Raw genomic sequence first — 13,379 nt, 5'->3', positions numbered from 1 at the left:
CAAATAAACTATAAACACTCAACTCTTCCAAGTCTGCTCCTCAGGACCCTAAGGGCAGACAGTAGCCATCCCCAAAGTGGGGATTCTAAGCCTCTAGATTCTTTACCTGGTTCAAGCAAGAGTGAGACTGTCTCTAGGGTATTCTAGCCAATCCACATGTCTTGCATAGCCCTAATTTCACCAAAGGAGGACCCATTTCTAACGTTTGTTATGCTAAGTAACAAAGCTCCATTAAGCAAGATAACACATTACGGAAGGGCACTCCCGGTAGCTGCCTCCCTAGTGGAATTTCCAGTTGGAATCTAGCCCACTGCCCTGGGGTGCAAACTCCTGATTGTCAATTCACCACTCAGTGGGTGTAAGTAAACCCAAACATACATGCATGGCATCGCACTGTCTATGAAGAAGCAGCGAGGAAGGAAGCGTTTGAAAGGAAGTTACAGGCATGACCACAATCTGTCTGCAGATCATGCCCCAGGCAGTCTTGTGAGTACAAAGAGCCCCTCTCCTGTGGAGTCAGCTGTGCCCCCGAGGGCGACTCCAGGCCTCTCGTTCACAGTGGGTGACTTCCGTCCCTTGTCCTATTGGATGTGGCTTTGTTTCTAAAGGTCTCTGTGGCCTGTGACAGCCTGGTCCTGAGTTAAAGGGAGACAGTTAATTTCGCTGGTTAATTTCGCAGTGCCTGGCTGGTGATTTCCCGTCAGTGGGTTCTGTGTAAGCCCTGTAATTCACACTTCTCCAAACAGCAGAAAGGAAGTCGCTCAGAGGATAGTGACATGGGATTTGCCTCCTCTGAAGCGGGAGGCAAATGGTTTACTAATCACACCTACAGTCTTGGTGTGATTAGTAAAGCTAACAATCTAACAACATTCTCTGTGTTGAAAGGGGCCCCCAGTGAGATGTGCGTCTCTCTCTTCTGAGTACCCAGTGTGCTCGGCCCCTCTCGTCGCCAGAAAGGTCTGAGCGAAGCAAGTAGGGATTGATTTCTGCAAATCCCTGATTTGCAGGGGCTGTAGATCACCTTCTAACATTACCCTTGGAGAAATCTTGCTAAGAAGGATTTGCTAATAAATTGAAATGGAGTGAAGTTATTAGATATTTGAAAGCTCATTCACCTTCTACGGACACTCTCCCCACCTCTCCCCTGAGGGACAGGAATAACGTGCCCAAGTTTCGCAAGTAACATTCCCTCCCACATGCAGAGACCTTCCTTTTGGGAGCTGCTTATTTTAAAAGATGAGCCACTTTCATGAATATGGAGATGTAGAGGTTTAGAATTTAAAGATATTTCTCTAGTAGGTATATTTGAAAAAGTGACTCCAAAGAAGAAATTCACAAGTAAACATTTTCTTATTTTTTATTTCTTGTTAATCCTCAACCTGAAGATATTTTTTTTCCCCAGAGAGTGGAAGGGAAGAGAAGGAGGAGGGGAGGAGGGGACAGAAACATCGATGTGAGAGAGACACATCGATTGGTTGCCTCTTGCAGACACCCTGACGGATTCGAACCTGCAACCCCAGGATGTGCCCTTGATTGGGAATTGAACCTGCGACCCTTCCGTGCACAGGCTGGCACTCTGTCCACTGAGCCACACCGGCCAGGGCCAAGAAACATTTTCACATGTTTAACTCCATTTGTCATGAAAGTAATGCAAGTTGTAACTACCACAAGATTACATTTTCACCTACCAGAGATCAGTGAGTGGTACTACCCAGTGTTACGGAGGATGCAAGGAAATGGGTGCTTTCTAAGTGTCAGTGGGTCTGCCCTTTCCAGAGGGCGAGTGAGCAATTTAGACAAGAACCTTTTAGATGGTCACGGACTTTCTCCTAGAGACTCATTTTGAAGAGAGAGGTAAACACGGAGACCAAAGGGGGAGAGCAGTGCTTTTCAGATGGTGTCCAGAAAATGGTCCCGTAAGGTGCCTGGCAAAGGCGCTCTGGCCCCGTGAGTGTGGGTAAGGCTACGTCCCGTAGCCCCTTCTTGATGAGTCCCAAGGCATATTGGCAAACCAGACACTCTGAAAGACCAGTAGCACAGAAATCGCCTTTCCACATATTATGTGGTGTCTACATTTAAATGCCAACAAGACCCTTGTTTGTTTTTTTTAATATATTTTTATTGATTTTTTTACAGAGAGGAAGGGAGAGGGATAGAGAGTTAGAAACATCAATGAGAGAGAAACATTGATCAGCTGCCTCCTGCACACTCTCTACTAGGTATGTGCCCGCAACCAAGGTACATGCCCTTGACCGGAATCGACCCTGGGACCCTTGAGTCTGCAGGCCGACGCTCTATCCACTGAGCCAAACCAGTTAGGGCAAGACCCTTGTTTTTAGTAATATCGACATTTCTACACTATTATAGAATTTTATAAAAATGGAATCCTACAATATGTTCTCTTTTGTATAAAGCTTTTTTGACTCAGTGCAGTGTTTTTGTTATTGTTTTTAATCCTCATTCAAGGACATTTTTTATTGACTTTTAGAGAGAGAAGAAGGGAGGGAGGGAGGGAGGGAGGGAGAGAGAAAGAGAAATATCGATTGGTTGCTTCCCATACATGCCCTGACCAGGGACCAAACCTACAATGTAGGTATGTGCCCTGGCCCGGAATTAAACCCATAACCTTTTGGTGTACAGGATGACACTCCAACCAACTGAGTCACCGGCCAGGACTCAGCGTAGTATTTATGAGATTCATCCATGTTGTTGCTTATTTGGAAGTTTATTTTTGTTATTGTATGAATATACTACAGTTTACTCATTCTTTTGTTGATGGATACCAGGGCTTTTTCCAATTTTTAGCTTTTATAAACAAAGCTACCGTGTTCATTCTTCTACAGGTCTTTCTCTGTAGAAGAAAGCAGTACCCGGAGACTCAAAGTTCTTTTTCTAAAATAACCTTCGTGTGCTTTCATTTCTCTTAGGTATATAGTAGGAGTTGAATTGCTGGTTCGTGGGTTGGTGGGTGTTCCTTCTGTAAGAAACTGCCCCATCCTTTCCCGAAGTGTACCATTTTACACTCCCACCAGCCAGATGTGGAGTTCCAGTCACTCCACATTCCCGTCAACACTTCTCATTTTAGCCACTCTGGGGGGTGATAGTGGTGCCTCAGGGCTTACATTGAATTTCTCCACTGAGCATTTTTTTTTATATGCTCATTGTCTGCCTTGCTTTGTGAACTGTCCAGTCAGAGTTTTTTAAACCCATTTTAATTGGGTTGTAGTAATATCTATTTTTAATTGTTATATATAGCATATATACCAAGGGGTATAAAAACATGTAGAGTTTAAAGACCACTAATAAAAAGAATCACGACTCAAAGGATGAGAACATTATTCTTAGCTTTATCAGAGGATCTTTTTAATGTGTCTTCTGTTACTATACACATTTCCTTTCTTGAATTGAATGTGCCTGTATTTTCTGTATATATTTTGCCAATCACGTGTATTCCTAGACAGTACATCATTTGGTTTTGCCTGTTTTTAAATTTTATGTTCTGTGATTTGTTTTTTGTTTTGTGTGTGTGTTTTGTTTGTTTTGTTTTGTTTTTGCTCAATGTCAGACTTTTGTATTCAGCCAAATGGATGCAAATAGCCAGAGTTCATTTATACTACCCTATAACATTTCATTATGTGACTGTACCATACTAGAACAGTAGAATAGTAGACTACCCATTCTATTAGTGAATTTTGACTTTTTAGTTCTTTTGCTCTTAACAATGCTGTTGTAAACATTTTTTGTAGTATCTTTCCATATCCTGTAAAACTCATAATCTGTAACATATACTTTGGAAAGACACTATACTGTACCATAATGTCTTATTAGTTGTTAATTATAATAGTGAAAAGTTGGTAGCAATCTAAGTGTTCAAAATGGAGTTTAGTTAACGTGTATGAGGCATGCATACAGTAGAACATTATGTCAGTACTAAAATGTATGCTTTACGTATTTGCAATGATTTCCAGTTGTTAATTACAGTGCTGAAAAATGAGTAATAATTTAAGTGTTTAACAATAAAGGATTCGCTAAATAAATGTATGAGGTCTGAGTTAGAATGTAGGAATTGACATTTATGCTTTTGTTATATTTAAGGTCATTTAAAGATACAAGTAAAAATTGCAGTATGTTTTACTATGGAGAGAGTGCTATAAATAATTTTGTAAAATAATAAATAAGACGTTTGTGTGGGAGAAAACAAAGAATAGAAGCAAATACTCCAAAATGAAAATAGTCATTAGCTTGTGGTGGAGGGAGTACAGACTGTTTTAATTTTGTTTTATTTCTTGATGCTTTTCGGTATTTTCAGATTTTCTGTAGGGACTATGTGTAACTTGTATCGTGGGAAAAAGCAACGAAGGTTATTTTAGAAAAAGAACTTTGAGTCTCCGGGTACTGCTTTTATCATCGGACTTTTGAATTGGGGACATATAAGTTCATTCCCCACCCCTCTCTGGCAATTGCAGGAATTTGTTTTTTTGTTTTTTGTCTTTTTTTACCCCCAACTCTTTTATTTTTTCAAGAAAAATGATTTTAAGTGTAATGATGTTAAGTGCAATAAACATTAATGTTTCAAGAAAAACTATTTTAAATATAATAATGTTACTTGCAATAAACCTTAGTATTTCAAGAAAAACGATTTTAAATATAATTATATTACATGCAGTAAAAATTAATATTTCAAGAAAGAAGGATTTTAAGTATAATAATATTACCAAAACCGTACTAACATAGTATAATTTTGCAGGAATTAGAAATCTTGCTTGAGAATAACCTGACGCGCCCTGAATTAATGTGCAGGCCTATTTTTAAATGAGGCCAGCGTTCTCTGGAGGCTGGAAGACATCTCCATTTCAGCGTTTTCTTCTGCAGCCTCAAACTGGGCCGCCCAGATGTTCATATTTCCTCCTCCCTGTCTCCCCCGCCAGCGACAGCAGGGCTTCTTACGGGTTTGGTGATAGGGAGGTACATTAAGGCTGATGTCTGAAATGTACACTGTAGGTCCACTTGCCACGGAAGGCTTCAGCAGCCAGGAGAGAGCCTACTGATCGCCCGAGGGATTGCAGGGTCTGTGCAAGATGCCCTATAAACATGGCCTCTTTTTCCCTGAAAGATGGTGAAGATGCAGCGGGTGCCGGGACCCAAGGACCCAGCGGAGCTGACTTACTACACGCTGTACAACGGGAAGCCTTTGCTGGGGACCGCGGCTGCCAAGATCCTGAGCACCATTGACTCCCAAAGGATGGCCTTGACCTTGCATCACGTTGTCCTCCTGCAAGCTGACCGTAAGGGGATAGTCTTTCCATTCATTATTTTTAACGCCATTAAATGTTTCCTGCAAATGAAAGGGATTCCCTAAGCTCCTGTTAACGGACCCAGAGAGAAACATTTCTGTACTAGAAGCTTTTTAAATCCATCAGCTGTGTTTGAAGCAATAGGTTTTGGGTAAAGGATATGTTTTCAATATTAGAACGATAGTAATGATATTGCTACACCCAGATTCTACCCACTCTTCCTCCTCAGTGAATAGCTAGAGAAATCACCGTAGCTGAGATCCTAGTTGTCCACTGGGGAATTGAAGATAATTTGGCTCACTAAGTATCTATAGAGTCCTACGTGAAGTGCCTTGGTGCTGGAAGACATACAGAAATGGCCAAGAGCTGGGCCCTGCCTTTAAGGAGCAGAGAGGGAGCTAATGCAGGATACAGAGGTGTGGACTGCAGGGAAGTGCTACAAGGGGGCAGGCAGTGTGATGCAGGCGTCAACCCAGGGAGGTTCGCTCTGAAGGGGCCATCTGAAGAGAGTGAGCAGAGAAGGGAAATTAAAAATAATAGCTGCCTCTTTGAATACCTTCCCCTGTGGCAGCTGCTATTTTCTTTTAAATTATATTTTTATTGATTTCAGAGAGGAAGGGAGAGGGAGAGAGAGATAGAAACACCAAGGATGAGAGAAAATCATTGCTCAGCTGCTCCCTGCAGGCCCCCTACTAGGGATTGAGCCCGCAACCCAGGCATGTGCCCTTGACCTGAATCCAACCCGGGGCCCTTTAGTCCACAGGCCTACGCTCTATCCACTGAGCCAAACCGTCTAAGGTGCAGCTGCTATTTTCATTGCTTCATATAGACTTTCTCACTTTTTCCTCTCACTGGGGCAGCTTTATTCAGCTGCAAATTACAGATGAGGAAACCGAGGCTCAGAAAATGAACTAACTTGGTCGGTACTGCAGAACTAGTACCAAAGTCGCCAAGATACGACCTGTCTGACTGCAAACGTGTTCCTAGCTGTATCACACGCTAAGATTTCAGCAGAGAGAGGGGAAGGGTGTGTTTTCCAGAAAGAGGGAGCAGCATGAGAGAAAGAATGGAAGTGAAAAGCACCAGGTGTGCTTGAAAAGCAAGGAGTTCAAATAGCCCGGAGTGCAGAAACCTGAGGAGGAGTTGATGGGCTTGGAGTCGTGTACTGCTTCAGAGAGTCAGGCCTTGGTGGCAGGGGAAGGAGACTGTACATAAGACGATTCATTCGCTGGGGATTTTTGCCTGGCTCGCTGTCTCTTCTTCTGCATCGTTTCTCCTGTCCCAGTCCATCCTCTACTCTGACCTGTCAGTGCTGTGGCCTCCTCACTTCTGTTGAAGGCCTGGGGAAGGGGCAGAAAAGCGAGCTGGTTTTATGTAGAGCAAGAGGTAAATGGACTGTCAGGGCAAGTGGTTGAGGCTGAGGGGACTTGGCTGATGGCGGTTGAAGGGGAACAGTGGAAGGTATGAGAGCACAGGTAAGAGAGAGATCGTATCGGAGAAGAGGCATCGAGCCTTTTGGAAGTGAGAGTCCAGGGACCATCTAGGGGACTGCCCAGAGGTGTGGCTACGACTCCGAGAGCCAGACTCCAGACCCTGTTAGCCTGGCTCCAAAGCTGCTGTCCCTCAGCCTTGCTTCTTTGTCTCCTCCGAGTCCACTGGTCCTCTCAGTTCCCTTTTACCATGATTCACAGTCCTCTCTCCTTTTCTCCGTTTCATTGTTATGTCCTCTCGGACTTTGCAGGTGCTTCCCAAATAACTCAGCCTCAGTCACTTTGTCATTAATGCACCGTCCATACCGCAATTAGAATCACTATACTTTGGGAAACACAGATTCTGATCTTACATCTACTCCATTAAAAGGTGTATATCGGATGGGTCTTCGCTGTTCACAGAATAAAATCCAGACCCTGCAACAGGGGCCTCCGAAGCCCTTCACAGCAGGCACTCCGCCAATGTGCAGCTCACTTCCCAACCTGGTCTCCGGGCTGCTTCTCCAGCTGTACCTCCTGCTTTTCTCTCCTTCCTGCCTACTGCTTCAGCCACACAGGAGCATTCACCCCTCACTTTCCCTGTTCCCCTGAAGCCTTCCTCAGCCCCTGAAGCAGAGTCCACTTCCCCCAATCCTTCTTCGTTCCAGGGGCTTCCATTGCCCTCATCACATTGAGCAAACGAATTGTTGCCGCTCTCTCCCTCTTGAGCCCTTTACAAGCAGCTACCACATCTCATTTATCTTTGGACATCCAGCCCCAACAGCTGCCTGGCTCTGTTCTTGTGAAGGCAAAAGACCAACCTTTGCTAAATGCCTGTGCCAGGCCCCGAGGGAGGCACACAGTTGGAAGACACCAATGCAGAGCAGTTGAGAGCAGAACCTTTGCACTAAGACCTGGATTCACCCCACCCGCTGCTCTTCCACTTTGTAGCTATGGAGCTCAGAGACCAATGAATGACCTTCCCTGACCTTCATGTTCCTCATCTGTAAAGTGGTAATATAAAAATCAGACCTAGTAGGGCTACTCAGAGGACTAAAGGAGAGAATTATTGCATGGAAAGGGCTTAGTACAATCCTGGGGCACCTACTAAGCACGTACTCAGTGGTGGGTGAATGTCTCATTTATCCACAAGGTGGAAGGACTAAAGGAGAGAGGGAATGAAGACGGAAAGGTGATTTGAAGGTTAAGAACCCATATAGTAATTCACGGAATAGGGTGCTGGTAATGAAAGTAGGAAGGGAATTGGAGAGGAAAGGCATTTTTAAAAGGGTGAAGTAATTTATTCTGTCTGGGCCACGTTGAGTTTAAAGTAATGAGATATTAAGGGGTGCTTTGGGGATATCGAGGAGGTGCTGATAAAATATTGAGGGGGTATTGATGGGATATTGACGGCTGAAGTTAAGAAAGTTGGAATTCAAGCCTGGATCTCAGGAGAGAGGTTAAAATTAACACTAGATTTTGAGAATGTCCCGGATACAGGATAGAGTTAAAATCCCAGAGACAATCCGAGTCCACGGGGAGAGAGAGAGCTAGAGGACAGACCCTGGGAAATGCCTCCATGCCCAGGATTGGATGAGGAAGAAGCTGAGGCCAGTGAAGAAGAGAGGAACAGAGATGTTTTAAATCCAGTTTTCTCCTAATGGTTTTGAAACCAGCCTGCAATGCGAATCTGAGGTCAGCACTTTGAATAGTCACAGTGTTGAATGAACACCTTGCCCCTCTGAGGGGGGTGTTAACATTCTGTTCCAGTGTCTTCTTTTTTTAAATTTAATTTTTTTCCATCACCATTTATCCCCTCTATGCCCTGGTATACCTGCCCCCTCCCCACACCACAATCACCACTCCCCAGTCACCACACCATTGTGGTTGGAGCATTGGCCCGCCCACCAAAGGGTCATTGGCCGGATTCCCGGTTAATAGGCATGTACCTGGTTTGCAGGTTCTGTCCCAGTTCCCAGTCTGGGCCCGTGCAAGAGGCAACCAATCGATGTGTCTCTCTCAGATCAATGTTTCTCTCTCTCACTCTTTCCCCCTCTCCCTCATCTCTTCTGCTCTCTCTAAAAATCAATGGAAAAATACCCTCCGGTGAGAATTAACAAATAATAAAATAAAATAAATGGCCAGTTCTGGGCCAGTGTGCAGTGCCCCTCAGTGGAGCGTGCAGTGACACTCGACCCCCTTCACCTCTAGGTGATGAGGCAGCAGGGAATTCTAAAGAAGCGGCTGCGTTTCCTGTGAAGGTTTTCATCTGCTCCCTGAGCAGGATCTGGAGTGAGAGGCCTTCATAGTGGTTATCTAGCTGATGGAGTAGGAAAGATTCTCCCACACAGACCCAGACCAGAGCAGGAACGGGTTTACCTTACAGGACCATCACGCATTTATCCCAAAAATGTCATTTACAGAAAGCAAGGGACTCACGATCATTCATTTTTCAACAAATTCATTTTTTAGGCGCCTGTTATGTGCCTGGAACTTCCTAGGCACTGGAGATGCAGCCATGAATGACACAGACAAAATCCAACCACCTGGAGCTCACATTCCTGAGTGGGCAGATCAAATAAACAAAACACATAATATGTTAGATGCTAGTAAGTGCCATGGAGAAAAGTTGAGCAGGGAAGGGCTAGGGGATGTCCAGGAGATAATGGCTGTGATTTTAAATTGTTGGGGGGAGGGTGTCAAGAAGAGGATCACTGAAGTAGTAACTTTGGAGTGACCACCTGAGGATGTCTGGGGACAAGGTTCCGGGCAGAGGGGAGGGTGTGAGACCAGCCAGGAGTCACTGAGGGAAGCAGCAGTGAGGCCAGAGCCCCCCATGAGCCTCGTGGGCCACACCCCGAGTGGAATGACAGCCGTGGGGTGGTTTGGGCAGGAGAGCAACGTGGGTGGAGCACTCACAGCTGCTGGGCCCTGGGCTCGGCCCTCCCCCCCGCCCACTCACACCAGTCACGAGCTTTCACAGCCACAAAAAATGAGCAGGAAACGTTTTTGAATAGATTTCTTCCCCTTTCAGCATTTGTTCCATGTAAGAATAATTTATTTTTAGTTTAGATTATGTGGATCCTTTGACCTCATTCTTTCTGACAAATACGTGTGTGTGTGTGTGTGTGTGTGTGTGTGAACTTAGAACTGACTTCAACTGTGTATTTCAGGGAAACGATTTTTCATAAAAGCACCTCACCCTTTGGGACTCAGTTTGCTCACCTGGAAGTTGGGGATAAGAAGAGCCCCAGGCAAAGGTCCTATCACAGTGCCTACCGCACAGTAGAGGCTCAGAGCGTTGTCTCCTTTCCTGCCCTTCTCTACTGCAGTTCTTGCAAGTTAAATAACCATTTGTTTCTTTTCACCTCTGTACATGACTTTGTAGTTCTAGATCATTATGCCAATGAATATATTGTGTTTGGATGACTCCAGTTGACCTCACTTTACTGTCTCTTTGACTGTTAAATCAATTTATTAATGTACATAAGATAAATCAATTCTCTCCTCATTTAAATAGAGGTGAAAGGATTTTACAGACTGCTCTGAGAAGGAACGTATCTACCAAAACCATAAAGCTGAGTAAGAGCAGAACACATGTCAATATTTCATTCCTGCTAATGAAAAAAATTAGATGTATGTTTAGCGTATCATGTTCTAATGCACTATACATTTTTCTTTATTGGGATAGAATAGCAAAGCCCCAAAAGAGGTATATTGGTATTTTTCACAGCGGGTCTAAGCTTTAAAAAACGTTGAAGGCATAAAACTATAAATACCGAATTACTAAAAGCAGCAGCAATTAAATGTTTAATGTCAACAGAAGCACATTATCTAATGAGCTGTTTTCAGAAGTTAATAATGTGATTAATCACCGATTGACAGAAACTGGGGAAAAGAAGTTCTTGTGCACTAACAGCACTTCAGACCTAAGTGCTGCCTGGTGAGAGGCAGATCTTGGCTGTCACGACACCAGTTGAAGTCAGGGGGTGGTTGCAGTCAGAGAGACAGGCGGGCTGGCTCCCTGGGGAAGGTCCTCACCATGGGGCACTTACCTGCGGGTCTTTATATTCCAGAGCCTGGTCCTCAGCTCTGCCAGTCTAGTTCAGCAGGATCAGGAGGGTCAACTCATGCTAACCAGACTTGCCAAGATATTGATGTATAAACCAGATTGGCCGTATGTCTATTTAAAATATGGATTAGAACTATCAAGGAGGGGGTATTTCTCCTTTTAACTGCACATTACTCTATCCTGTATGAAAATCTGCATGGAAGCCAAATTGCAACAGGGGTAAAGGTAATTCCTTTAGATTGTCATTCAACTTTAAAAAAAAAACATAATACACACACACACGTGCGCACACACACACACACACTCTAGAGGCCCGGTGCATGAATTTGTGCACGGGCGAGGTCCAGCTGGCCTGCCCCAATCAGGGCCAATCAAGCCGGACCTGTTGGGGGGAGGGGCTGCAGGCAGATGACCACCCGGCCCCGCCCCCTGGTCAAACTCCTGGTTGAACACCCGGGGGGACAATTTGTATATTAGCCTTTTATTATATAGGATATACACATATATATATATACATTATTGATTTCAGAGAGAGTAAGGCGGGAGAGGGAGAGAGAGATACAAACATCAAGATGAGAGAGAATCATTGATCGGCTGCCACCTGCACGCCCCCTACTGGGATTGAGCTCGCAACCCGGGCATGTGCCCTGACCAGAAATTGAACCCTAACCTCATGGTTCACAGATTGATGCTCAACCACTAAGCCACACCAGCCGGGCCAGCTGGATCCTTTTGACTAAACTGAAGCATTTCCAAGTTTTCCCAGCCAGCCATTTGGGAAGGTGGAAGGGAGGTTTCCACTGGTTACACTTTAATCATTGCTCACTCAGAGGGTGAGTTCACAACAATAGTTAGAGTCCTCTCTCCGTGGCCTTTGCCTGCTGATTCCAGCACTACTCTAATGCTCAGATTTATTCTCTTCTTCTCTTTTGATTCATGGACATCACCAATGAGAAAAATTGACATGTCTCCATCCTCCTCCTCCTCCTCCTAGTCCTAGTGGCTAGGAGGCTAGCATTTTATTGAGCAGCTACCAAAGCACCACATGTGCCTCTCAGTGTGATAGCCCCATTTTACAGATGCGGAAACTGAGACTCAGAGACCTTGAGTCACTTGCCCAAGGCAAGAGTCTTTCTGATCCCAAATCCTCTTAACCACCCCACGACTTGGGACTGGGGGGTGAGGGTAGATTTCTCTCCGGTGGCCTTCCCCTTCCCAGTGCTCCTTGTCATGTGCTTCCCGCTGCCTCTTCCCCGCAGCCGTGGTGAAGAACCCACCCAACAACCTGTGGATCATCGCCGCGGTGCTGGCGCCCATCGCTGTGGTCACGGTCATCATCATCATCATCACTGCCGTGCTCTGCCGGAAGAACAAGAACGACTTCAAGCCAGACGCCGTGATGAACCTACCTCAGAGAGCAAAGGTACGCGGTGGCAGCGGGGAGGAGGGGAGCCGGAGCCCGGCCTGCAGGGCGTCTCCGCCTGTCTTCCCTCTCTTGGCTTTGGAGACATTGAAGTACCTTCAGAAACGTCCTAACAAGCCCTGCTTTTGAAGAAGACCCTTTATTCATTAATTTATGTGTTTTAATGTTTAAAAAATTATGGGAAAATGTATATAATGAAATTTACCATTGTGACCATTTTTAAGTATTGGTAAGTAGAGTTACTTTATTGCACACCCTTTAATTTTATAATCAAGACACGATAGCTAATGCTTATCTCCTGCTCACTCTTCGCCAAGTGCTATACGTAGAGCAGCTAATCCTCACAGCAATCCTAGCAGAAGGGCCCTTGTTTTACAGAGGAGGAAATTGAGGCACAGAAATCTAGGTAGACCTCATCTCTGACACCCTCTTTTTACAAAGATGTGACTCCTTCAAGATCGCACAGTTAGTACATAGCAGAACTGATAGAATTAGGTCTCTTGGCTCATAACACAGGGCTCTTTGGGGCACCTTAGACCCTCAAAATATTCCTTCTTCCATTGGCCAGAGTGGCTTATCCTCAGAGGCTGCCATGATGGGCAAGCTGCAGAGCCTCGGCCAATCCGCCGTCAAACTCCAGTGGCTCCAGTGAAGCCTGGCCAGGAGACCCATCCACTCCCCCAGCCTCCACAGGCCTGCCCTGGCCACTCTGCTGACTGGAAGGGAAGTGGGCGGAGGAAATTCCAAAGGCTAATTTTCCAGTCACATAGCTCCCTCCATGATATTCTGTAAAGGAACTATAATAACCTCCAATACCCGATGTTTAAATAATGTCTTACAATTTGTGCGGCTCTTCTAGGTCTGTCACCTCACTTGCTCATCGCAGCAACCTTGTGAGGTGGGTGGTAGTCAGGGAAGGTTTTATTTTATTGCTAAAGAGAGACTGGGGGGGCCCAGCCAGTGTGGCTCAGTGGTTGAGTGTCGACCTATGAACCAGGAGGTCACGGTTTGATTCCCGGCCGGGGCACATGCCTGGGTTGCAGGCTCGATCCCCAGTGTAGGGTGTGCAGGAGGCAGCCAGTCAGTGATTTTTTCTCATCTTCGATGTTTCCATTTTTCTC

At 45.2% G+C, this 13,379-nt stretch overlaps 1 protein-coding gene across 2 annotated transcripts in view; it reads left to right on the top strand.

Moving 5' to 3' along the window:
• Nucleotides 1–13,379, top strand: part of KIAA1549L (KIAA1549 like) — a 213,206-nt gene that overhangs the window by 142,933 nt on the left and 56,894 nt on the right. For both annotated transcript variants that reach the window (XM_036326286.1, XM_036326285.1), the window contains exons 10-11: nt 5,114–5,285; nt 12,095–12,258. In XM_036326286.1, coding sequence (XP_036182179.1) covers nt 5,114–5,285; nt 12,095–12,258 — 336 coding nt within the window. The remainder of the gene's footprint in view (nt 1–5,113; nt 5,286–12,094; nt 12,259–13,379) is intronic.

Source organism: Myotis myotis, unplaced genomic scaffold (genome assembly GCF_014108235.1).
Source record: "Myotis myotis isolate mMyoMyo1 unplaced genomic scaffold, mMyoMyo1.p scaffold_m19_p_10, whole genome shotgun sequence".
Classification (NCBI taxonomy): domain Eukaryota; kingdom Metazoa; phylum Chordata; class Mammalia; order Chiroptera; family Vespertilionidae; genus Myotis; species Myotis myotis.
The sequence above is the reverse complement of the archived record's forward strand: the minus strand, read 5'-3'. Positions and strand labels throughout refer to the sequence as shown.